This window comes from Protopterus annectens, chromosome 17.part0 (genome assembly GCF_019279795.1).
Source record: "Protopterus annectens isolate FY-2018-M chromosome 17.part0, PAN1.0, whole genome shotgun sequence".
In the NCBI taxonomy this organism is placed as follows: Eukaryota; Metazoa; Chordata; order Ceratodontiformes; family Protopteridae; genus Protopterus; species Protopterus annectens.
Genome location: NC_056751.1, coordinates 300,822,324 through 300,848,084, shown reverse-complemented (window position 1 = coordinate 300,848,084; position 25,761 = coordinate 300,822,324). Strand labels below are relative to the sequence as shown.

Genomic DNA, 25,761 nt, shown 5'->3' with positions numbered 1-25,761 from the left:
GAGTCACTTGGTTGTAATGAATTAAATCAGCCCATCTCCAATATTGTTAGAAAATAATTTTGCCTTTGTCATCTCATCTCTTGTAGGCTCATGTCCAGATCATAATCGATACCAATTCCTCTTTACTTCTCCCTGATTCATCCCATCATAGAATACAATGCTCCATTTGGCATGGGTAGGTCTAACAACTCTCTGTTTTAGAGTAACCCCCCCCACTAGTTTATAACCCAAAAAATATAAGATTTAAAGCACCATTCGTATTCAAATATACAAAAACTATCCTGATTGTATGTGGCCTACAGGTTGCTGTAAGGTTATCTCTGCCTTACCTTTTGCGCTATGTCAAACCCTTCATGTTCTGAACAACTTTAATCAAAAAGAAAAGTTCCTCAGTTAATATCTATGCCAAAGGTCGAGTTATATGGCAAAATATCAACAATGTCTGATTCAGGGATAAAGTTATCATACAGCACTTACCTCACTTTTGCAACACGCTTCCTCTACAAATTATTCAGTGAAAAGCCATAGAAACATTACAGCTTCAGTTATATGAATGAGTGGAATCCATTGTGTTCATTAAACAGATCACTGGCTACAAAATTTCAAGGATGAAAAACTAAAAAATATCACTAGTCAATCCTTCTTCTCCTACTCATCTTCTCTTATTCCCCTTCTTCTCTTCAGCTTCTTCTTATTTTCCTTCCCACTAATATAATCATCTGAAATATTCTATTCATACTTCTCACATCAACTGTACTTCATACCGCCATCTTCTTCTGAGCTATTAGCTCATCTTCAGGGGTTCTTCCATGCAGTGTCTGATCATAAAGGGGTAAAATGAGATCAGTGCTCCAACCCATTTAACAAATTCAATATAAAATAAAAAATAAAAGTGCATGGTTACATAAGGCCCACAGCTCCAGGGAGACCCATGACTAGCCATTCAGTATTTGCAGCAAAATAATTGTATTTGAAAAATATTTCTTATGATTATCAAGCTGAACATAACAGTTACTAATAAAACATACATTTGCTTCTAGCTTTAATTTAAAGCAAACTATAAAATGATAGAAGCACCATGAGTACTTACCTCTGTATACTTGCGGTGCCTACCATTTGCACATGCATACATGAGCAGTATGGCAGGTGGTGCTGTTTGTGCAATTCTTTATTTTAAATAAGGAAATATTTCTTTATTTAAAATAAATAAACATTGGTATCTTAAGCAGCCACAGTTTTTTTTTGCTTATTGCCTCCCCATGATCCACTGACGTGACAATAAAGAAGAAAGCCCACAAGAATTAAGTGGTATAGTGGGTAATTGTAGATCCCTGGTTTAAAAGAGCAGTAGCAGGTCTGGTAGTTTGAGGCAAGTTATTTTTTTTAAATCCTGTTAGGCAACTAGACATAGGCAGTCAGAGGATGGCTAGGAAATGGGAGTGATATGTGTTAATCTGAAATGGAGCCAAAATACATTGTCTCAAGTGACAGTCTTGTTTTTATTTTATCTTTTTTTTCTTACAGCCAGACATCTGAGCACAGTAGCTATAATTGATGTCCTGGGTATGGGTGATATCTGTATAGATCACAGCTGCCACGGATTTTGTAGAATGACCCAGATTTTGCTTCTTATTAACTCATGTGCTAGCTACAGTTCTGATAACAAGCATTTGAATTTCTAACTGCAGACCTTCAGGAAATGCATGGCAATAGAAAACCTGTTATTCTAACAACATTCTAATTGAATAAGAACAATATTTAAATCTGTCTGTAAGTTTGGTCTTTTGTCCCCCATTATTTTGTTTTATTTATTTATTGCTTTGTCTCTAATTTCTGAACTTAGAGGAAGAGAGCTATTCTAGGTTGGCTTTACCAGGACTAATGTGAAGCAAGTTGAAAGGTAATAGTTTATTATGTGGGGTACTGTTTATATGAAATAGAGCTGAAATGCATTATGTGGTTATTATTTTTATCATAATCGAGGTGTGCACAGTGAGCAAGGTGGCTATAACTGTTGACTGGGGTGGAGAGCTACCTGTGGATCAAAGTAACATAGTCTCTTGTCACTTGCTTAGTTCAAACAATTTGGCTTTATAAGACTAGTTTGCATTTGTGTGCCATAAGCTGGAATACTTTATTCTCTGGGTACTGTTTGTGTTTAACAAAGCTGACACTGTTCACAATTTTATGGAATGTTCCAGATTTTGCTTCATATTTTTGGTCTGTTTCTTATAAAATATGTGCAGTTATTCTAGCAGTTTTCTAAGCATTTAAGAGCACTGCTTAAAACATTTTCTCTGATTTTGAGCCTTTATTCCTAATTGTGTTTGGCTTTTTCACTGATTCATGTGATCAAGGGGGCTGAAAGGTATTATTTTGTCACAAATAGGTGAGATTTACACACTGAAGGGACTATAACTGCTGGCTTGGTTGGGGTTGTGCTGCATTAATATAACTTACACTGATGCTATTAACTTAGTGTATCTCATTAGCACCTATAACACTATTTCTGTGTGTGTCTGCCACATACCTATAGTACTAGATCAAGCCAACTACCCTTCTCTACAGCACCTACAGTGCAGCACTTTGCTCCCAGGGTCAAGGAAAGAGTTTCAACCATTTTTCTTAAAGTACACATAAAAAGCAGGGCTGCTGGATGTCTTTCTTTTGTATATCTGCATAGAAAAGAATAAAAGTCCCACATAATTTATCTGTAGCTTTACCTTACAGTTACTTATCTGGTTGTCCTGTAGCATAATGCTGCTGCATTAAAAGGTTATCGGGCTTTCTTATCCCATCTTGCTCATCATAACAACAACCATATTATTTATTTGCTTCTATCTTACTTTTATTACAACACTCTTCTACAGCATTATATTTATCTTGTTTCTAACCTGGTTCTACCTTTACAGTAACTTTCAGTTTATCAGCTCAAGTAGCATTTGTGCTGCTTCTCTTTCTGGCCAGCCATTGCTTATGTTCCTCTTACATCTCGCATGTAACGACTGCAGGAGGGCAGCAGCAAAGCATTATTATGTTTGCTGTAAAAGGTTTGAGGGAACTGCTGGGATACAACAACACACTCCTCAACTGAAGATTGCAGGTATCATCAACAAAGCACATAATAATTCGAGATAAAGGCTCACAATCAGGGAAATTTTTAAATATTTGTTCTTATCTACTTAGAAAGTTGCTAGAATACCAAGTTTTGAACAAGCACATAGATTAGAAAAGGATATGATTTATGAAACCCCACTCAGGCTAAGTGTTAAACAGTTAAACAGTCTGGCTTTGCAGGGCTAGTGTGCAATTGTGTGAAAAAAGTTGAAATACCCATGGCTGATGTGCAAGAAAAAAAAAGTTATGATCGTAATAGACATTTTGTGGCATCAGCCACAACTGAGAGGTAGGAATGGGTACTATTATTGTGCCTGCACTTGTATTTGGTTGTTATTTAATTCTTTTAAAGAGACTTGTACTTCAGCTGTGGAAAGATCAGTTAAGAAATGGTCATTCTATCAGATATTCTAAATGGTCTGTCAGATAGCACAAAATTAAAGAAGATTATCAGAACAGAAACTTAAGTAAGCAAGTTTATTTGGTAGAACATCATGATTAACCAGTTCTAAAAAAACATACCCGAGTAACTAAACCTTCCTGTGTGTTAGAATAAATTTCTAAGGAGTAGAACAATATGGGTTTGTGTGCTGTACTTAAGGCAGAATCCATGCTATCCATCTAGGTCATGTTTCGGCATATATTAAACTATTTTTTCATAGACAGTTTTTATAGAATGTTTGTTAAAGGATGAGAAACACAAGACAAAGGGGTGATTACAGAATACTTGAAGCAGGGAAGAAGTATTGGTAGCAAGCAATAGGTTAAATGTGTGTGCCAGTAGTTTTCTGAGCAATGAAGCTAATTATCCTGGGTTGTAGGTGGGGAATATAAGGATTGACCTTGCAGCTCATTTGGTTAAAGTGCTTCTCAATCAGTTCGGTATTAACAGCTTTAAAGTAAAAGGATGGAAAAGCCAGACTTTTGTGGAGAGGGATCATAAGGTCAGTGTTGTTAGTAACAGTAAAGGGGTAGTGGTGGGGGTGGGGGGATCTGGTTATGGGAGAAGTTATGTTTCTAAAACTGTCATTAACCATGCTAAAAAGGATGCCTGATTGGGTCTACATTATATTGTTGAAACGGCATTACAGCGAATGCCGTTCTGATGACACATAAAGAGCGAAATTCAAAAACAGTGAAACCCCAGGTCACTGATTTTTTTTCCTAGGGGCAAAAACTGGTAGAGCAACAGTACACAATACACCAGTTAAAGCATTTCGAAGTGAGAGGCTTCACCCCCCCAAACCCCCCAATTTGGGGGGCTGTGCCACCCACATCCCCCAACTAAATATACCAACTGCAAGATCACACTATAGTGGGGTAAAGGGCAATGTCATGGCTCAGGCCAAGCAATTGTTTCCCTAGGAAAATAATCGCTGACCTGAGCTTTTGCTGTTTTTGAATTTTGCTCTTTATGTGTCATCAAAATGGCATTCGCTGTAATGCCTAGAATATAAACCTGTCTGATATAGCATATGATTTTGGAAATACTTCATTGTTACTACAGATTTTATAGTGTTCGAAAATTTTTTATGGTCAGTTAGCTCTGTTGATTGTAGGTTCCTGCAATATTGTGTTTGGTAGAATTAGTTTTGATTCTGGCTGTGTGTATTTCAATTCTTATAAGTGAAGTAATTTATTCGAGGTATTTGGGATCCTTTTTCCAAATGGTCCAAACTTTTTCCCCTGGCCTTTATCACTGGTCTAAATTAACAGTGATATATGACATGTAAGTTGCTTTGACAGTATGATTGGATGTGATTAAATTTTGTTCAGAACTGAAGTGAAAATATTATAAAAAAGTTTCTAACGCAAAGGTCAGATCTGTAGAGTTATATACTTATGACCAGTCTAACACATGCAGCTCAATTTCATGTAGATATTCAAAATTAGTTAAAATGAGTAAGAAGTAAAGCACCTAGGAGAAACCTTAGTTGATTTAAAATACCAATATGATAGGATCAGACTTTGGTCATTGAATATATTTGGGAGCTGGTCTGGTAGTTTGTTAGGAATGTTTGAGATTACCATGTCCAGAATATAGTTTTTGTGATGGGTTCGGGTCTATATCAATTTGCTGAAGGTTCACTTCCATTTCTTCATCAACCCAAAACCACCAAACGTTCAGTTCTGCAAATGTTCACATCCTTGAAAGATTTAAGTAGGGAAAGGAAGCAGTTAGACAACAGCACAAATTGGCCTTTTCTGCAATGTAGTGTGATCTCAGAGTTGGTGTATATAGTTAGGGGGTTGTGGGGGGTGCACAGCCCCCTCCACAGACTTTGGTGAGGTTGACATACTGTGGTGTGTGTTCTGGTGTAGTACTAGCCTTTCCCTGGTGAAACATTTTTTTGATGTGAACGTTCATGGAACTGAACATCTAGTGGTTCTGGGTTAATGAAGAAAGGTTAGCAGAAGTGAACCTTCGACAAATTGATATAGACCTGATGGATTCATATCTTGTACACGTATTGATAATTTGAGAGAAGTTGGGTAAGTAAAGTAAGGAGTCAAGGGAGGATTTGAGTGAGGAACTGCAGATCAAATTTAGATGTCCAAAAATAATCAGTTAAATGTCAATGATATGATTAGTAATATTATGGAAGGTATTGATGTTAGCAAGTAGAGGAATGTAAATAGTGGCTAATAATAGTTTTCCATGATCCAAAATAAGACAAATGGAATTAGAACTGTCTTCTTGAGTATAAGGATTATGTGCAATGAGGCTGGGGTTTAGATTAACAGCACTGTTAACCATAGCTATAAGCCCACCAGCGTGTCTCTTAATAAGTTTATTATGAGAAAAGGGGGTGTAGCTGTTAGAAAAGGATGGGGAAATCCAGGAGATATCTTTAACTTGGACTCTATAACTGTGATGATTTTACATTTATGTTGTCATATCCAAGCTTCTAACTGTGCCCATTTGTTAATGCAACAGATATTGAGAGTGGCTAGCTGGAATAAATTTGCTCTTCTAGCCTTGGTTAAGTATGTCACCTGTTAGAAGAATGGAAGTTAAGAATAGTGGCATGTTTATGCAATTTGACTAGCACTTTAGATGGTGGTGCTTATGTAGCATTGCTATTCTATATATGAAGCTTTTCTCTGTTAATGTTACTATGAATGGATTGTAGAATGTACATCATTCACACAGTTCACTTTGTAAGTGAGAAGATTGTGTTAAAGATGGTGCGATAGGAAGTAGACGCTATAGGAGACCATGGGGTTAGGTTTAAGTATCTCTTGAAGTGGCAGTGGTGGAAGGAAATTAAGTGCCCTATATAAGAAATCTATTCACTGAATATGAAGACACTGGCTGATAACTTGAAACTGATGATGGTGGGGGTGGCTGGGGAATTGGAGGTGTGTTTGTTGGGGGGGGGGGTTGAAGCAGGCAGAGATGTTGCTTCATTTGGACTCAATCACTCTGCATGCAGAGTAGAATGGACCAAGAAAAAATATATCAAGGTAAGTACTGATTTTCCAAAGTATGAAAATAAAACAGAAATAGAAGTAATATATCAGCGAGCTTTGCACTGTTTTTGCCATTTCAGAAAATTTGCACTTTGACACAAGAGCCCAAAAAAGAACATACAGATAAGTTGCTCAGGTATGTGGGACAGTAGTAGCATTCCTTGCTATAGGTAATAGTCACATTTTAATGACTCCCATATGTGGGAATGTATATTAAAAAAACAGCTCTAGGTCACAAAAAAGCTCATCTGAGAAAAGAAACGAAGTTGGGTAAAGTAGGGCACTGAGATTTTTTAGAATTATATTGTGAAATAGGGAAAACTAAACATATGAAAATAAACTGTAAGAAAGCAGCTTTGAGAAACAATGGGAAAGGTTAATAACTGTAAACCAATAACAGTTAGCGAACCTTATCTAGAACATCCTTGCTTTCACCTGGTACAGTGGATATTATAGAATAGAGTGAAATGATACCTGAAGCTTTGCTTTGCAGTGAGTACTTTGCCTTGATTGCAAGTTGAATAACAGTGTTATATATCTTTTAGGAATTACTTGCAGGATCACTGACAGAGATTGAATGTCTCTCCTTAGAATAGGCACACAAAATTTGTAGCATCAAAACATAACACCAAATATTACTTTCAGTCTGCATAAACTACCAATACCCAAATCAACCACAAATAAGTAAATGGCATCAGTGGCAATAAATGGTAGCAAAGAGCTGAAAAAGTAACAGAAATAAGTACAAATACCACCTTAAATATCTCTGTTGCAAGCATCAAAACACATGCATTTTACAATATCTCACTGTGAACATAGCACTTTTGTTGGCAACAACATTACACTGTTATACTGCCATGACAATAACATACAAGATGAATGTAAATAGCAGTACTGATATTGATACCTTTAACAGTAGAGGCAATGGGGCTCAGCACCAAGAAAGCGAAGACTAAGTCACTGTGAAAGTGTGAGATGGACAGACACATTTTCTTAAATGTGAAATATGATGAAAATATGGCAAAAACATGGTGAAAATATTAGAAGTATGTCAAACGTCACATAATCGCATACTTTAAGAGTAATTAGCAGATGCCCATTGAGGTCTATATTACATGATCAAATGATCACAATAGCAAACGCTTTAAACAGCGAAAATGCAGCACATCAAAATCATTATTGTGGGGGCTGTGCCCCCCACACTCCTCACTATATATATATATATATATATATATATATATATATATATATATATATATATACATATTTATATATATATCTATACCAACTATGAGATCACACTATAGTGAGGAAAGGGCAAATATTCTGTTCTTCACTGTACCGCAATACCACAAAAATAACTTTGGTGCACTGCATTTTTGTTCTTGTACTGTGATCATTCGATCACGTAATATAGACCCTGCCCATTGGTTTACATATTTACAGGAATCATCATTATGACTTTAATTTCCAAATTTAAAAGTGATTTGTTTTCTTACCATTGGAAATGTTGTAGCAATTATTAATTCTCCATTTTGATGTGCTGCTCCATTCTTGTAAGCTATTATTTTAACTGCCTTTTGTGTCTTAGCAGCTGAAATTTCATCTGAAACTGTCTGTACAGATATATCTTTCTTTAAAGATGACAAGATTTCTTCATAGTAAAACAAAGTATGCTTAGCTTCCAATGTGGACAAATCGACCTAAAAGAAAGCAAACAAATGTGTGCATCACAGTGTAAGTGTAAATAAAACCTGCAATATTAGTAACATTTCAGATTAAAAAAAAAAGATTGGTGAATTTAATTTTGTCCTTAATGAATTTAAGGAAAGACAGTGGCCAACAGAATTAGATGGCTTTTAGTGTCATTAGTTTTCCTCACAGAGACTAAAGACTTGTTGCATTGCACAACAGCAAAATGTGCATGTGTCACAAATGCAGTGCTGCATATACAGCCATAGTACAAAGCTGGATCCTGTTAGACTGCAACGTACATATGAAATTGAACTATACAGACAGAATGAAGGAAATAGGCCCATGTGTGAGTTTTGAATTCTGATATCTTACTTCAGAGAAAACAAACTAGAGTCATGTATCATGTTCCTGTCTGACAATCTTTCTGAAAGGTATTAACACAGACATGCCAACATGCTTACACTATCTGTGTGTGTGTGTGTGTGTGTGTGTGTGTGTGTGTGTGTGTGTGTGTGTGTGCAAGATGATGTTCAACAATCTTTTGAGTGTCTTACAATGCAGGGCTACAGGGATTATAGATGGAAGGAGCCACTGTGCTTTCAGATCAATATATTTTTAAGGCACAGGAGCTTGAAGAACAACAATGCAAGGTAATGAACATGGCATAATAATAATAAGTCCATATCTATGGGCAGGGATTGTCTTTGCAAAATTTGAAAGGCTATGTGAACAGAAATTAAAGAATACTGCATTCATATGTTAACTGTGGGCAGATTATAACATAAAGCATTTTACAGCTAAAGAAATTAATGGAAGTGTGTGCATAGATATTTTATACCCCATACAGACACCAAATAAATTTTCCTTGGGTAGAAGGAAAATGTTAGAGGTGTGATAGGGAAGAAAGATATAACTGGGAAGATATGTATTGGGAGTGTCAGTGTAATGAGTTAGCAGACTTTAAAACTCTCCTACAGAGTACTCTGTTAGGAATACTGGGTGAGCAGCTTACTGTAACTAAGGAAATGATTTTGGGCTGGGATACAAGATCTGAATTGTCTACACGCACTAATGCCTTGTTAAGTTTAATTTTGGTGGCTGCCAAAAAAAGCAATTACTGGAAAATGGAAATCAGAACCTTAACCAACCATACTTTAAGTAATGAATGTTGTAACAGGGATAAAAGAGCTGATTTGATGATCTTTAAAAAAGACTAGGAGTAAATTGCATGGAAAAGTGGAAATGGTGGGAACAATACATGCAGCAAAATGTTTCGGAGGAAGAATGGGGTTTAAGAGAAAGCAGGAATTGGATAATTTATGTAATGTTGCTTAGATTATACATCACATATATTGTTATATATCCTGTAACATTTGTAAATCTTAACTTATTAACATGGTTTGATTACTTTTATATAAATGTAAGCTTGCCTGTGTCACAAGTGATAATTCAGTAAAGGTGTCTGAAAAAAAAAGAAACTCCAGGAAGAATGTATTATGAGATTCGGTGGTAAATAAAATATTCTGTAATTCTATTAAAAAATTAAAGTGATGTAAACTATTCTAAGACACAAACAATTAAGTATCATCTATAGATGGACAGACAGAATGATCATTAATTCTGTTAGAAAGAGAGCTGTGGCCTCTTTAACCCCCACACTAGCACTTCTTAAATTATTGGCTCTGCAGGGATTAAGGCACTGCTCTCAACCTGCAAACATTAAAAATAGGTACAAAGGTCCTTAAAAACTAGTCACATCCAGCCAAATGTCTGAACATATAATTAGTGTAAACTTGAATAATAAATAACACATGACACTTCCCACTTTCAGTAGAAATGTGGGATACTACTCAGCAACACATTTTTTAAAAAGAGTCATAAAAATGATGGAAAATATAAGCAGAATATCAAAGAGACAGTGTAAAATATGTAGACTTTAATAAACTGTATTGCAAAATTCTTCCAGACACGGTCATTTATTTTTTCTTGTGAAAAAGGAAGAAGTAATATGTGTGTCTTCTTTTTTTCAATTCCTGGTGCAGCTAAGATGTTGGTCATGTAGTGTGGTTTTCCATGTACCAGACAACTTTTAAATATCACATGTGATGTGAGGTATACAGAAAATTGTGAAGGGATAAAATAAGTCTAAAAATAGGGACATACCTGCAGAAAAATAGGTACATTATGTGCAAGAGTAAACCAGGCCTGAAAATAGGCATGCACCTCCAAAATATGGATAGATAAGAGGTCAGGACTGATGTATACAGCAGCAATCTTTACGAATGGAATTAAATGAAATTAATAAAAAAAAATCACCCAGTTTTCAGAGCTGCCATACTAATGCAGCAGTTGTAAAATGTTGATATCAGTGTAATATCTTGACCAATGCAGAGATTAACTATCTGTCTCAATGTACTCCAGTATCGCTGTGAAACAAAATAAAAAATTTGTACTGCAAAAATTTGAAATATTACATGAAAACATGATGGTAAAACTAAAAATGCATCATTCTGCTTGTTAACATTTTAATTATTATTGCTTTCCTATCCATTCATCCACAACCCCATTTTCCTATTTTTTGTACCTGCGGTCATGGTCAGGGTGTCACTTCAACAGTGGCAATCATATAGAGCTACATAAGAGTAAAAAATATCAAAAAGTGAAACTATTGGTGGAGGATAGTGAGTGCATGCAAAAAATAATGAACATCTGCTTTTAATTATAATTGATGAAAGTATATTAAATTAAATTAAATTATATTCAAGTCAGGAAGGAAGGAAAAAAGAAGAGATAAGCTGCAGAAGTCAGTACGGAATGAGTACTCAGGGTATCCAAATAAATAAAGTCATCCAGCTGGACTTATACTAACTTATCCTATGGATGACTGAAACATGATAAAAAACATTTCCTTCATCTCTGCTGAATAAGAACAAAATTTGTAGATTAACCATCTACACTTATCAAAAAAATATTTTGCAGGCATGCCATCCCCATGCAGTGGTGGTGGTGGGTGCTGTTCATAAACAGCACTCCTTACTAATAATCTCACACCAGTGGAGAAGGAGAAACAGTCCAATACAGCATGTAGTGATCTCACACAGACGGTGCTCCTCATGGACCAATATTGCAATGATATGAGCTACAAGATGAATTGGCCAGTTAGAACTGCACCAATTGGCCATGGATATCAATTAACAAAGCCATAATACTCCGTTTATTATTTAATGTAAAAATCTGCCACTTCAAGAACAGAACTGTAAAGCTGTTATATTGCAGAGTAGTTGCTTGATTTAAATGATGGTAGGATAGAGAACAGGAATGAGCAGCTGTTGACTGCCATGTATTTCTCCACAGTGATCATCTTTTTCCTAAAAGGTGTAACAACAAACAAAAAAGCCATTTTGGTGAATGTTCTACTGCTCAGTACCTCTAAAGAAACAGTTATTGATATTATCATGCCCACACAAGTGGGATTTTTAGTTTGATATATTTGTTACACATTATATTGTTGATACAGTATTAGGCAATTTTGTAGATATTGTCATGTGTACAATGGGTATGTTAAGCTTTATTATACAATAATGCCCCTGTTAATATTCAAAAACGTGCACGCTGATTGGTCAACGTGCACATTGTAAATCCAAGTTATAGTAATGGAAAAAGGTCCGGTCGCCCAGACTTTTTCCATTACTATAACTCTTACAGCAACACTGTCTCGCTATGTTAAACGAGTTTAACATAGCGAGACAGCTTTAAAAAAAGCAACGGAGATTCTCCGTTGCTTTTTTTAAAGCTGTCTCGCTATGTTAAACCCATTTAACATAGCAAAACAGTTTGTAAAAAGCAATGGAGATCTTGCTTTCTCCGTTGCTTTTTTCAAAACGGTCTCACTATGTTAAATGTGTTTAACATAGCGAGACAGCTTTAAAATAAGCAACGGAGATTGTGCAAGATGTCATGAGATAAGATCTCCAGTACCAGTAGTCTCTGAATGTCAATACTGCTTTTTACCAAAGTGCTTCAGTGCTCATTGTATGGTTTAGTGCAGCATTGTTATGCAGAAATGAATGATGCTAATGCATTTCAGTCATAGCTGAAGCTTCAAAGCTAGCTGGTATATTTATATAATAGGAGCTACAGTTTGCTCTTCAACTGCAGATTGGGGGGAATGGAGCTGGTTGCTCATTAGTTGAGGAGTTTCAAATTGGGGATTGCTCCTCATCAGACAGGGGGAAGGCACCTGCTACTAAATAGCCAAGCTATGTCTCTGTGTTTTTTATGGTCATTTTGATGGGTGGTCCTGTTTTAGGAGTGCATTGAAGACAATTAACACATCCCTGGAATTCAATCAGATAATTAGCATTTCTCATGCAACTGTCTTTATCCACCCTGAAATGTGTAATGAAGCAAGGGATGAAGATGTTAGATTTAGCTTCAACTGCTGAAGATTGCAGGTCTTACTAATACTACTGTTGGTGGGGTGAAATACTCTACATACAGAAAAGTTTGAGCAATACTGATGTAACCTGTACTCTGAGGCTTGGATTACATGTTCATATGCAAAAGATGCATTACAGTTATTCATCATTTGTTTAGAAGCTAAACAAAAGTATTAGTATATCTAGATTGATTGGATGACTGATTTACTTATTTGTCTTTGTTGACTGAAAAAAGGACAACTAGGTAAAACCCATTTCCAGAAGTGGCCCATGGAGATGAGCTCCACGTTTAAGTTACACATGATGTACATTTATAACTGGGGTCTATATTAGGACGTTGAACGTTGAAAAGACTGCCGGAACAGTGATTTTTTTTCTCAGGGGAAAAATATTGCTGGGCCATTGCCGGGACTTTCCATTTCTTCCGCTGTGGTGTGATCTCTGAGTTGGTTTATTTAAGTAGAGGGGTGTGGGGGGAAAAAGCACCCCCCACTTTATTTTGTCTGTGGATTTGTTTTTTTGTTTGGAGCAGTGATTTTTTCCCTGGAAAAAAATTGCTGTTCTGTATGTTCGACATTGTTTCAGTTATTATGAGTTGATGTAAGAGCGTTCACTCTTTTCAATGTTTGATTATCAAATATAGACCCTATAATTGCAGGGTAAAGGCATCTATGCATGAACTTATTTACATGCTATTTAAACATTTTTAAATATTTCTTACATGAACATAGCATTTAACATAAAAACAAGAGAGAAATTAGCATAAATTGACTAATTATTGAATAGAGAAATAAAATGCAATAACAGTTAATGCATTTATAGCATGCCGGCTACTGGGAAATTAACAAACTGGGATGTTTTTGAGTTTATTTGAGTTTATTAATAACTTACAGACTAGAATATAACTTAAGAATTGATAAGAGAGATATGAAATGAGACGTTATGGAATGAGCAGGAGGATAAACGAACAGAAGATGAATTGTAGGCTTACCTATTATATTCTCGAAAGCTGACAATGTCGAATCCAGCATTGTTGACACGAGAATAGCGAAAGTGGAGAACGTCGAATGGGTAAACGGAAATCTCCGTAAGGGGAGATTTCTGTTTACTTCAATGTAGTGTGGTCTCAGAGTTGGTATATTTAAGTAGTGGGGGGTGTGGGGGGTGCAGGAGGGCTTGCCTCCCCGCCTACACCTTTAGATTTTCTTTTTTTATAATTTATTTTTTTCTGAACATTCAAAATTTTAATGGTTCGATCATTAAAGGTTGACCTTTAGTGATTTGAACCATTAAACTTTCGATGTTGTAATATAGACCCATTTTAGCTAGTAATGGGGTGTAAGAGAAAAAGGAGAAGTAACAGTTTAGGAAATAAGGTGGTACAATAAGGTACAGAAAGAAAAGTAATCTGAGTAAAGCTAGCCAGATGATGCAACATGAACACAAACTGTCCTCAGACCATATCAACAGTGGTAGCAACATAAAATCTGTGAAAACGTTTCCTGTGAGAACATGGAGGACACCATGACGATGGTGCTCTGACTCAGAACAGGGGCAGAATAATAAAAGGAAATACTTACTTTTGACAGGGATGGGGCATAAAAATACCCTGCTCATTTATGGCCATATGATATTTAAAAATGTCATAGTTAACTGGCCAACAACCAACTGGCCAAAATGCATGAGTGACTGAAACAAGACAACCATAGTAGGAAAGCCAAATATTGATTTCTATAAGGTAAAAGCCTCCACATCTCCCTTCAAGAACCTACATCACCTGTGGTTTCCTATCCCAAACAATCAACTGAAAGTTATCCAGCTTGAATGAGAGGGAAGAAGACTTTTTCAGCCATGTCTCTAATTTTGGTCTAGTGACTCTTGATGGCATGATCTCCTCCACTGTAGCAATTTATTCAAACAATGTAAAAGGCATAGTTACATTTTGGTAACATATTACTCTACAGAAAATAGGAAGGTTTTCACTGCTATGCTATTTAAACATTTAAATCAATCCCTGCATACAGTTGTTATACTGTTCAGTGAAACATAACTTGAAGCAAATTGCCATGAATTAGTACAAGCTGATAATGACAAGACATGCTAAATTACATACTGAGGTCTTACATTTTATCATACAGTTAAAGTTTAACACTAAACGTTTATTCAGAAAATCTGATATTTGATAGAGATATGATTAATTTACAAGTATACAAAACAAACCTTTGACACAGTAAGAGATTTATATGGCCCCAAACCAGTAACTTCAGCTGCCTTTTTGCCAGACGCACAGGAGAAAGCAACATCTCTTGGTAACATTTTCAGCACAGCTTTTCCCCTCATGGATCTTGAGCAGGTAGGACATATTATTGTTTCTTTTGTATTGGAAGATGAGAAGTAATATCCCTAGTACAAGAAAATAAAATTATTTTTACAAAATTATTTTGTAATAAACAAAAGCTGCAGCTTGAGAAATTATATTAGTTATGTGATGATGTACTAAAAGTCATCATAGAAAATGTTTATTTACCATCAGTACTGGGTTGTCACATTATTAACAATTAATTCAGTGAACCAAGAGATCTACTGAATACATGTAATTTACTTGTTGCACACATATGCAGCTGTTTTACAAAAGAAAATGCATGCTCAACAAATGTGTGCTCAAGCTATGTATATTGCACCTCAACTACCTACATTTTGGCAAAGATTCATAAATGTTACCATCACTGGTAAGCCCTTTCTGCCACAGTGTTCACTTCAAACAAGTGCACCAAGGTGGTGAAATGTCACTCTGGCCTGCTGTAAATGCTAATGAGATATTCTGGGTGATCATCATATGATAGCTGGACATACGGTCTACCCCAGAAATGCCTGTAGTAAGTGATTCATGTAGCCAAGAAATTCACAGAACTGCTTGGCTGGATAAATCCTTACTGAGAGACATGTTAGTTTACTTGGCCAAATGTTTGCAGTCAAATATTACTCTCAGTGGGAGAGATCATGTTAAAAGTACGCCTATTTCTCAAGCGTCCTGATTTTTGGAGGAAAATTCTAATTTCCTCATCAAAATAACAAGGTGCCATGAAATTGTGTGTGGCCCTTTTAAATCACGATTTTCTTTTTTTAAAACAGCTTGAAATGTACTTGCTTTGACCTCTCTCATCATTACTTCCCTCATTTCCACAACCACATCTGATTGCACGCAGCTGTGAGAGGCAATATACGAGCAGGAAGAAGTTTTGTTTAAACAAAAAAAATATTCACAATATTCACAGGAGTCCTCAGCTAAGTCCCCAGACTTCTTTTTTTTTTTTTTTGCTGGCATTCGGCTCTAAACACTGCACATGACAGAATGGAAAAAGGAAGGCGTTACGGGATTTCAACAAGAGAAAGGAAAGCAAGAAGTGGAGAGGAGGAATACCAGACCGCTTGATTCAACAGGTAAGTGCAAGCAGGTGTGACAGTTGGTCATAGTACCAAGAGCAGAAACTTTCTTTTGTTAACTATGTTAATTAAATGTTGTTCTCTTAGATCTGCACCTGGAGTTACTACTGTTAAGAAGGCTAGGGAGGTCTTATTAAAATCATTTGTTGAAGCCTGTGCAATTTTTAGCAGCACTGCAACTGCTGAAAGAGCATTATTAATTATAAATTAAAAAAGGGCATAGAGGCATATATAACATTGTCATGTAAATATAGTCATAGCAAGCTAATCTGAAGCTAGAAATAATACCTTTTAGTAACATTTAGAAAATGTTTAAAATATATGAATTTTACTTATTTTGCTCAGTTAGTCCAACTTGTGAGAGTTTCTAGTTTACCATCTTTAAGCGCATGTGTGTATAAAGAGATTATCGATCAAATAAAAGTACTGAAAATTGTGGTTACAACAGATCTCTGTTCATGGTTAGCCTGTAACTTAAAACATATGGGTTAACTCTGAAATTTGTAAGTAGTACTGTATATATTACTAACTGGAGGCAATTTCTGGATGTGGGTGGAAAGGTGTAGACTGTTGGAGAATGGTGCTGTGGATTTGTGTTTGTGTGTATGTGTTTGTGTGGGTGTGCATGCGTAGGGGAGGGGTTCACTGCCTGTTGGCTGATTCGGTAAAGCATTCATCTTTACTGCAGTGCCTGAATATTCCTGATTTTGCTTCATATTTTTGGTCTTATTTTAAAGTCTTTGTATTTTTCTGTTAAACTGTTGTGGATTGCAATCACTAAATATCGACAAAAATTTGAATTTCAAACTTCATATCCTTGAGAAATCATTATCATCATCAACCCACTTTTTCAGATTTTCTACATGGTGTCAGGGAATAAAGTCAGCTGTTGGCATCTCTCTCAATTCAATGCTACTTTACATCCTCCTTTGACACTCAAGCCTGAATGTCACAGATCTTCTCTCACACAATTCATCCACCTCTTTGCTGGACACCCTCATTTCCTCTTGCCTTCTTCCTGTCTATCCAAAATCTTCTTCACCAGATTGTCTTCTACTTTTCTACACATGTGCCTGACATACCTCTCAACCTCTTAGAGGAATACATCTGGACAAAACCATAAATAATGGGGGGAGAAAGGCCCAAACATGGGACACTTTTTTAAATATTGTTCTTACAAACTTAGAAAGTTTATGGAATAACAGATTTTGCATTAGCATGACTTTTTAGAAGGGTATGAAGTCTGAAACTCAAATGTCTATCATTATTTTTTGGCTTCAACCCTCAATGATTTGCCAAAGATTTGCCAGAATACCCCAATTTTATGAGAGATAGTCTAGACATATAAGGCAAAAAAAAATCTGGACATTCTGTAAAATCTGTACAGTTGAGAGGTATGTTGCCTGATCCACCGCAATCTGCCCTCTTTGACCTTTTCTTCAATTGGAGCTACTTTGGTTTCTGCTGTTATGTCCTCATTTCCTCAGTGTGCACTCTACCATCCATCTCAAGCACTTCCATCTCCATCACCTCTAACTTCAACTGCTCTGTCTTTACTGCACAGTTTGTAAACCTTACTTTTCAGCTTCTTTGGCATTCTTTTGTCATACCCTGCCCCTGGTACTCTCTACCAATTTAATGCAGCCCCTCTGATTCTAGCTTTGACCTCCTCATTCAGACTTCCGTTCTCCTCACTCACCCCTCCCAGATTATTGAAGTTATTAATCTAGTCGACTATTTTCCCTTCTATCTCCACTCTCAGCTTCTTCTGATTTCCACCATTTGCTCCTATTACAACTGTCTGAGCTATACTCAGTTTTCATCCCATGTGCTTTAAGTTTTGCATTCCATTCCCCTATCCTTTGTTGAATTTCTTGCACAGTGTCCACCTGTAATTCTACATCATACGCTTACAGCAACTTTGTTGATCTGTCCCCCCTGACCTGTTTACTAATGTAGTCCATCATCAATATGAACAGCAGTGGGCTCAGAGCTAAACCATGATGCACATCCATGCACACTGGGAACCCACTGGTGAGGCTGAACACTGTTTGTACTTGAATCACTGGATCCTTGTACATAGCCTGAAGTAATTCTACCAATGTTTTTGAGACTTCAAACCACTTCAGGACTGCCCAAATCAGCTGTCTTGGGACCTTGTCATATGCTTTTTCTAAGTCTAGGAATGTCTGTTTGGACTCTTTTCTTAACTCTAGCTCCTTCTCAATGTATCTGTCTCACTATGAATGCTGGGTCACTTGTGCTGCCTCCTGATCTTAATCTCATCTACAATCTTACTTTCTACTACTCATAGGTTCATATGTAGGTACTAGGCTATCAGCCCTAGACCCTATATAAACCTAAATGTTCCCTGGCTTTTGCCACCCAAGAAAGTTATTTTCATGTGTCCCTGTCGAGCAGAGCCCCAGAGGTGATCCCCAGGTGAATTTCCTATTTCCCATCCAATTGTCTAGATTCCTCTTAAAGAGGGCTAAAGAAGGGCTTTGCTTGACTTAAATGGGTAGCCTGTTCCAGAGTAAGGGAAGTCTCTGGGACAGTAATCTATCCCTCCAGCATGTTCTGTTTATTGTGGTGGCAAGGTTCAGGTCCCTGGAGCATGTGGTATGGAGAGATTGGGGTTTCTTTAAGTGTAGCATGACCAACAGGACTGGGTTTGACATGGCTTTGTAAGTTAGGCAGAGGTCACCTCTGAGTAGGCCATAAGTGACGGAGTAGAGCTGGAGTTTTTTGAGGTGGTCTGCATATGGCATCTGTTTATGGCCACTAATCCTCTTAGTGAGGTATTTCTGTGGCCTTTCCAGTTATTGCAGATGTCTTGTGAAGTACATGCCAAATGGGGCGTTGTACTCAATGATGAGTCTGATGAGGGATGAGTAGAGGGGAACAATGACCTCTTTCTTTCTGGAGGAGAACCCTTTCATGATGAGGTGTGCCACGTAGAAGGATTTCCTGACTACTGTGGCAATGTGATTGTCAAAGGAGAGACTAATGTCCACCTGTGTCCCAAGGTCTCTTCACACTTTTGGTGTTAAGCAGGCTACGACTTATGTGGTAGTTCATGGGTACAGTGTATTCCCCAAAGGGGATGACAATACACTTTTTGGCATTGAGCTTGAGGCCATGACTTTGACACCAAGCATCAGTCTCAGTGAGGCCCCTTTGTAGAATGTCCACATCATTTGGCGATTCTGTTATGGCAGTTGGCAGTCATCTGCGAACTTTGTTAGCCAAAGAACTGCTGTATTAGCCTGGACTTCTGGGAAATAGATGTCAAACAGGAGAGGACCCAGGAATGAACCCTGTGGTACTCCGCTTGTCACTGGTTTGAAGTTGGATTTGGAGTCAGCTACTTTCACTGTGTGGGTTCTGTCAGTGAGCCAGTTGACCACCCATCTTGTGACATAGGGATTTATGCCCAGTCTAGTGAGTTTATCTATAATTCCAGAGTGGGGGATGGTGTTGAATGACTTGGCGAGGTCAAGATAGGCTGTGTGTACCACCTTACCCTCATCCACGGCTCTGGTGACTGATTCAAAGACGTCAATCAGGTTCAGGAGACATGATCTACCTTTTACAAACCCAAATTGAGTGGGGTCCAGCATTTGCAGGTTACCTATGTCTTTGTTTATACGCTCCATGATAATACGTTCCATGGCCTTGCAGACCAGGCTCATCAGGCTAATGGGGCGGTAGTTCCCAGGGTCCATGGTGGCACCCCTTTTATGGAGTAGGATAACCATTGCTGTGCACCATTCAGTAGGCACAAAGCCTGAAGAGAGGCTATGACTGAACATGGTACTTAGGTGGAGTGCCAGATCGTCCTGTAGTTCATGCAGAAAGCAGCCTGGCATGTTGTCTGGTCCCATGAATGCTGTGTTTTTGACTTTGGAGAGTGCGGTCTTAACTTGTGCATCTGTGATTACAGGGGCTATGCATGCTAACAGTATTGGAGTGGGCCCTTTGGGGGGTGAGGGGGGTAGAGTTTGCACTGACGCTATCTACCAGGATGTTGGCAATATCAGTTGGTTCTGTATATCTAGTGGCATTGTTCAGTAGCTCAGAGCAGATCTGATTGTGCCATTGAAATTCTTGACATAGCTGTAGAATGCTTTGTGGTTGTCTTTAAAATCAGTGGCTGAGGGATCTCAGCTTCTTACTGAAGCTGACCAGGGAGTTCCTGCAGTCAGGGGAGTTTACTTTTTTTTGCAACAGCTTCTTCCTTCTGTTGTAGAGTTTGTTTATGGCAGGGGACCATCAGATTGGCTTCCTTTTTTTGGAGGATAGCATCTAGGTTCTGTTGGGGATGGCACGATCCATGCACTTGTGTATGTGTTTATACAGTGCATGTGTATAGGATTCAGCAGTTGTACCTCTATTATCCATGTGCATGGGTATAGTGAAGTTTGCCACTTCTGTCTTAAGGAGCGTGAAGTTGGCTTTGGAGATGTTTTTATGGTGGTTTCCTTAATGGGGGATGGAGGTGGAAAATTGATGTCTAGGATGATTAGCTTATGGTTGGATCTGACCAGTGAGGAGCTGACCTCTGGCTTGGAACATCAGTTACCCATGCTGGTAATGACCAGGTCCAGGATATTGCTACCCCTGGTGGGGATATGGACTAGCTGATCCAGGGCATTGGAATTTATGAATTCCAGAAAGCATTGAGCTAATGAGTTAGTACATGAGTAGTTTTCCCAGTTGATGGTGGGGTAGTTAAAATCACCCATTATTAGGGTATTGGGCTATACCTTAATATTATCCAGTATGTCAAGGAACGTGGAGTGGGCATCCTGGGGCATAGCACGGGATCTGTAGCAAGCTACAACCTGGATTGCAGTCTTGCCCAGTGTTAGTTGCACTTGGATAATCTTGGATACATTATGTTGAACAACTAGCCTGGAGGTGTGGATATCTTTAATGAATATGGACACTCCTCCTTTAGTGTTTCAGTGTAGGTTAGGTGGCTGAAAGGTGTGGTATGAATTATAGCCTGGTAATGCATAGGTGCTCTCTGGGGCCTTGAACCAGGTCTCTGTTACTGCACAGATGTTGATGTTCTCCATTTTAAGGAGTGCTTCGAGTGAGTACATTTTGAGGTTTAGACTCTAGCACTGAGTAGCATTACCCTCAGGTTTTTGCTTGCTTGTACCTGCTACGGTGGTGGGTTTGTCATTTGAACCTTGGCTACAAAAGGCACTATAGGGGTGGCAAGAGCCTTAGCCAGTATCCAGAATCCCTGGGGCAACAGATGCAGGCCATCTCTGGCAAAGCATTATGGTCTGTTGATCATGTCGTCCCAGGCAGACAGATACTGGATTCCCTTTGAATAACACCAGAAGCTAAGCCAATTGTTGAAGTCAATAATTTTGTCCTTGAACTGTGGTATCATTCTGGACAATGGCAGGATGCTACTCAGGGCTAGGGTCATACCTGCCTTGGCTACATGATCCAAGAGCTCCTCCATGTCTCTTTTCATGTAGTCCAGGGAGGTATGTCTCAGGTCATTCACACCAACATGGACAATTACAGAGTCATATTTGTACTTGTTGTGGAGTGACCTGAGTGTGTGCATTATGTGGGGGATCCTGGCACCTGACAGGCAGCTGACAGTAACCTTCTCCTTGTTTAGCCTGGTGAGTGGGCCATCAGTGTGCCTGACTACAGAGTCGCCTATGACAAGTGTGTTGGGTATGTTGTTTTGCCTTAAGGGCTGAGGTTGAGTGGCACACTGATTTTGTGGTCTGTGTGTCATTTGGGTAGTGGGAGTGGTGGTTGCTTGCATTTCTACTTTGGAGGTCTCTGCTGTTTGGGCAGATTTTTATTGAGAGCTTCCGCAAATGTAGGTGTGTGTTTTGTGTTACTATGTGTGGGTTTAGGAGGTGTATGAATTGATAGAGTATGTTTTGATTATGGTGTGGTTCACGTGTTTACCTTCTCCTCTTGACTATCTAGTCCAGTCTTGGCTGGAGAGAGATTGGCTAACAGTTTGGTTATATAAGTGCATCTCTCATAGGTTGTAATGCTGGGTAGTAGGAGGAAAGGGTTGTCGGTGTACATGAGGAAATTGCTACATTGCCCCAAGATGCCCAGATTCATCAGGTGGACATGATAAAACACCTGGAGCTGACCGTTAGACATGCCTAAATAGGTGCTTTTTAATTTAAGTACTAAAAACTTTTTCCCTCCTGACAAGTGAGGAAAGTTGAGTGCTGTAGTAATTTGTAGTTTATTTAGTGCTTTCAATGAGTTTTGAACAAGTACTGAGCACAAGGATGCACTTTTGAGTGCTAAAATTAGAAAACTGGCTAGTTCTAAGGTTAAATTTAAGAGTAGACTTTCTGGCACTGGGAATAGTTTAACCCTAGTTAATCAGTACTGCACAAACACAGATTTTTAAACAGAAAGATGAAAGGGATAGAAATAGCCCAAATGGACAATAAAACTACAGTTTCTGAGATGAAACCACTTCCCCAGCAACAGATAGGCTGTTCCAAAGCTCACCACTCTCACTGATGAACAGAGAAGCTTCCCTCTCTCTTAGAAAGGTCTGGGCAACACAGGAACTTACAAACATCCCAGAATTCAGCAAAATCTGAAAACTGGACTTTACTAGTTCTAGAAAGGTGAGAAACGAGTAAAGGGATAGGATTTTTTTGTTTTTTTAAAAGTTAAAGCAAAAACAGGAATAAAAACATTTTTAACACGGAAGACAGGCTATTGCACTCGAGTGTGTAGCCCTTTGCAGTTAAACAGACAAAAGACACTTAAAAATGATAATTTAAAGTGCAAACAGTATAAGAATTCAAAAAACAGTTCAAATAAGTAGCAAAGTTAATAAAAAGGTCTGAATAATGCAGCTAGCAAAAATAAGCAATAAAAAGCAAAACAGAGGTACTTAAGTCTCCTGTTCTCTCTCTGCTGCTGTAGGACTCTGCAGGACACCCAGGCAAGCACTTGCTGAGGTAATACAAGCACAAATAAATGCACAAACATGGGATTTTAAACAGAAAGATGAAAGGGATAGAAATAGCCCAAAATGGCCAATAAAACTACAGTTTCTGAGCTGAAACCACTCCTCCAGTGACAGATAGGCTGTTCCAAAGCTCACCACTCTCACTGATGAACAGAGAAGCTTCCCTCTATCTTAGAAAGGTCTGGGCAACACAGGAACTCACAAACAGCCCAGAATTCAGCAAAATCTGAAAACCGGACTTTTACTAGTTCTAGAAAGGTGGAAAATGAATAGAGAGATAGGATTTTTTTAATTAAATTTAAAGCAAAAACAAGAATAAAAAACACTTTTAACACAGAAAACAGGCTATTGCACTTGACTGTGTAGCCCCTTTGCAGTTAAATGGATGAAAAACGATAATTTAAAGTGCAAACAGTATAATAATAAAAAAAAACAGTTCAAATAAGTAGCAAAGTTAATAAAAACTGTCTGAATAATGCAGCTAGCAAAAATAAGCAATAAAAAGCAAAACAGAGGTACTTAATCCATTTAAAGTCTCCTTTTCTCTCTCTGCTGCTGTATGACTCTGTAGGACACCCAGGCAGGCTCTTGCTGAGGTAGTATATTTCCAGATTGTTTGAGAAGCACTCCAGTCAGAACACAAGGAGATTCTAACAGTGTATACAGAAATTTCAAAATAGGGACGATTTTTAAATCAGCAAGCCTTGAAACAATCAAATAATACAAAAGTTGTTAGATCAGTTTTATAAACTTTACCACCACCACAGGAATGGGGGGGGGGGGGCAGTTTCAGAGCAGATGAGAAAACACCAAGCAAAGTCAGCAAATATATAAAATAATTCAGTCAGGCAAACATTTAAGACAATGCAGAACTCTGAAAAGTTAAAGTGCCAAGGAATATACTTATCAGCAATATATTTCCAGATTGTTTGAGAAGCACTCCAGTCAGAACACAAGGAGATTGAAGGACTAATCAAGACACTTGGACTATATTATTTAAAAATCTGCATATTCATTTATCAGTCACCGTCTCCATTACTTTCATGCAGTGCAATATTAGTTTGATACATCTATAACATTGACAGTTGTAAATGCCCCCTTTGTTCTTGAACACTGGCACCAGTATGCTTATTCTCTAGTCATCTGGGATACTTTCTATACTGCTATGTGTACCCTCAGGAGCCATTTCTCTCCTATTTCACCCACCATCTTGTCATATTTGTTCTGACCTCTGCTGAGCCTGCTGCTTTCCCTGCCTTCATTTTCCTTAGTGGTATTCTTACATCTTCTAGGCTGGACTCCTCCTCTTATTTTATCATAGGCTGTGTCTGGGGCAGTACAGCTACTATGGGGTTTTCTTCATTCGAAGCTGCTGGAAGTACTCCTTACATCTGCCTTTGATATCCTGTGGACCATTGAGCTGGTTGTTCCTGACATCCTTTATGAAGGGTGTCCAACTGTCTTCTTTATCTTTCTGTTTTTGCCTTGCAACCTGGTATAGTTTCTTTGTGCTATCACCTGAGTCACTTTCCAGAAGGTGGAAGAATGCCTTTGATGCCTTGTTCTTTGCTATTGCAACTCCTCTCCTTGTCTCATTGTTAGCCAACCAGTATTTCTTCTTAGGCTGATCCATCTTTCCAATCTCCCACTTTTTCCTGAACTCCTTCTTTCTTTTAATGACATCCTGGACTTCTGCATTCTACCACCAGCTTTCCTTATGCAGCATATTTCCATACTTGCCTCGGCTACAGATCTGTTCTATAGTCCTCACACATGTGGTTTTGAGGAGCTTCCATTCTTCTTCTTCAACTCTACCTATTTTCTTTTTTTCCTGAAGTGCTGGAAGCCAGAGTAATTTCTTGAACTCATGTGCTTTTCCCCCAGTCAACTTCTACATCTTCAGCCTGGTCGCTGTTGACCTTAGAGCCTTCTCTGACCAGTGCTTGTAGCTGATTGTGGCAACCAGTGGTTTATGCTGTGGACTGACTGTTTCACTGGAGATGACTTTGCAATTGTTGATTCCCTTTCCTTACTAGAAAGATGTCTACCTGAGTTGCATGTTGGACACTCTTGTATATGATGCTGACTGTCTCTGTTGATTTACCATGTGTTGGTCACCATCAAGTCATTTGCCAGACAGAAAACTAGAATGGCTTAGAATGCTAGAATGTTATTCCTGTTGCTGAGGCCATGTGGACCAGGCAGTCCTCATATCTTGTTCTCTTTCTGTCCCAATATGTGCAATTAAGTCACCAATTATCAGCACCGATTTATGTTGTCCTGCTTTATTTAGTAGATCCAGCAACTGCTGTCTAAATGCACTCTTTTCCTCACTGTCACAACTCTGCTGTGGGGCAAAGGCTGATATTATAAATACTGCTCTATCACTACACTGGAGCCTGATTACCATGAGTCTATCACTAATTCTGATGAGATCCCTCACTGTCTTTTGAAGCTTCTCCATAACATCAATTCCCACACCATTTATAGCCTGTTGTCCTCCTGATTAGTAGACTCTGGATCCCAACCCAAGTGGCTTTGCTGCACTGCCTTTCTATCTTGCCTTGTGGATACAAAGGATATCCATCCCCCTCCATA

The 25,761-nt window shown here is 38.2% G+C and overlaps 1 protein-coding gene across 1 annotated transcript in view; it reads right to left on the bottom strand.

Moving 5' to 3' along the window:
• LOC122791430 (doublecortin domain-containing protein 1-like) overlaps positions 1 to 25,761 on the bottom strand; it is a 526,863-nt gene that overhangs the window by 263,087 nt on the left and 238,015 nt on the right. The window contains exons 10-11 of the mRNA XM_044059172.1: positions 14,946 to 15,128; positions 8,091 to 8,294 (exon numbers count right to left, since the gene is read on the bottom strand). Coding sequence (XP_043915107.1) covers positions 8,091 to 8,294; positions 14,946 to 15,128 — 387 coding nt within the window. The remainder of the gene's footprint in view (positions 1 to 8,090; positions 8,295 to 14,945; positions 15,129 to 25,761) is intronic.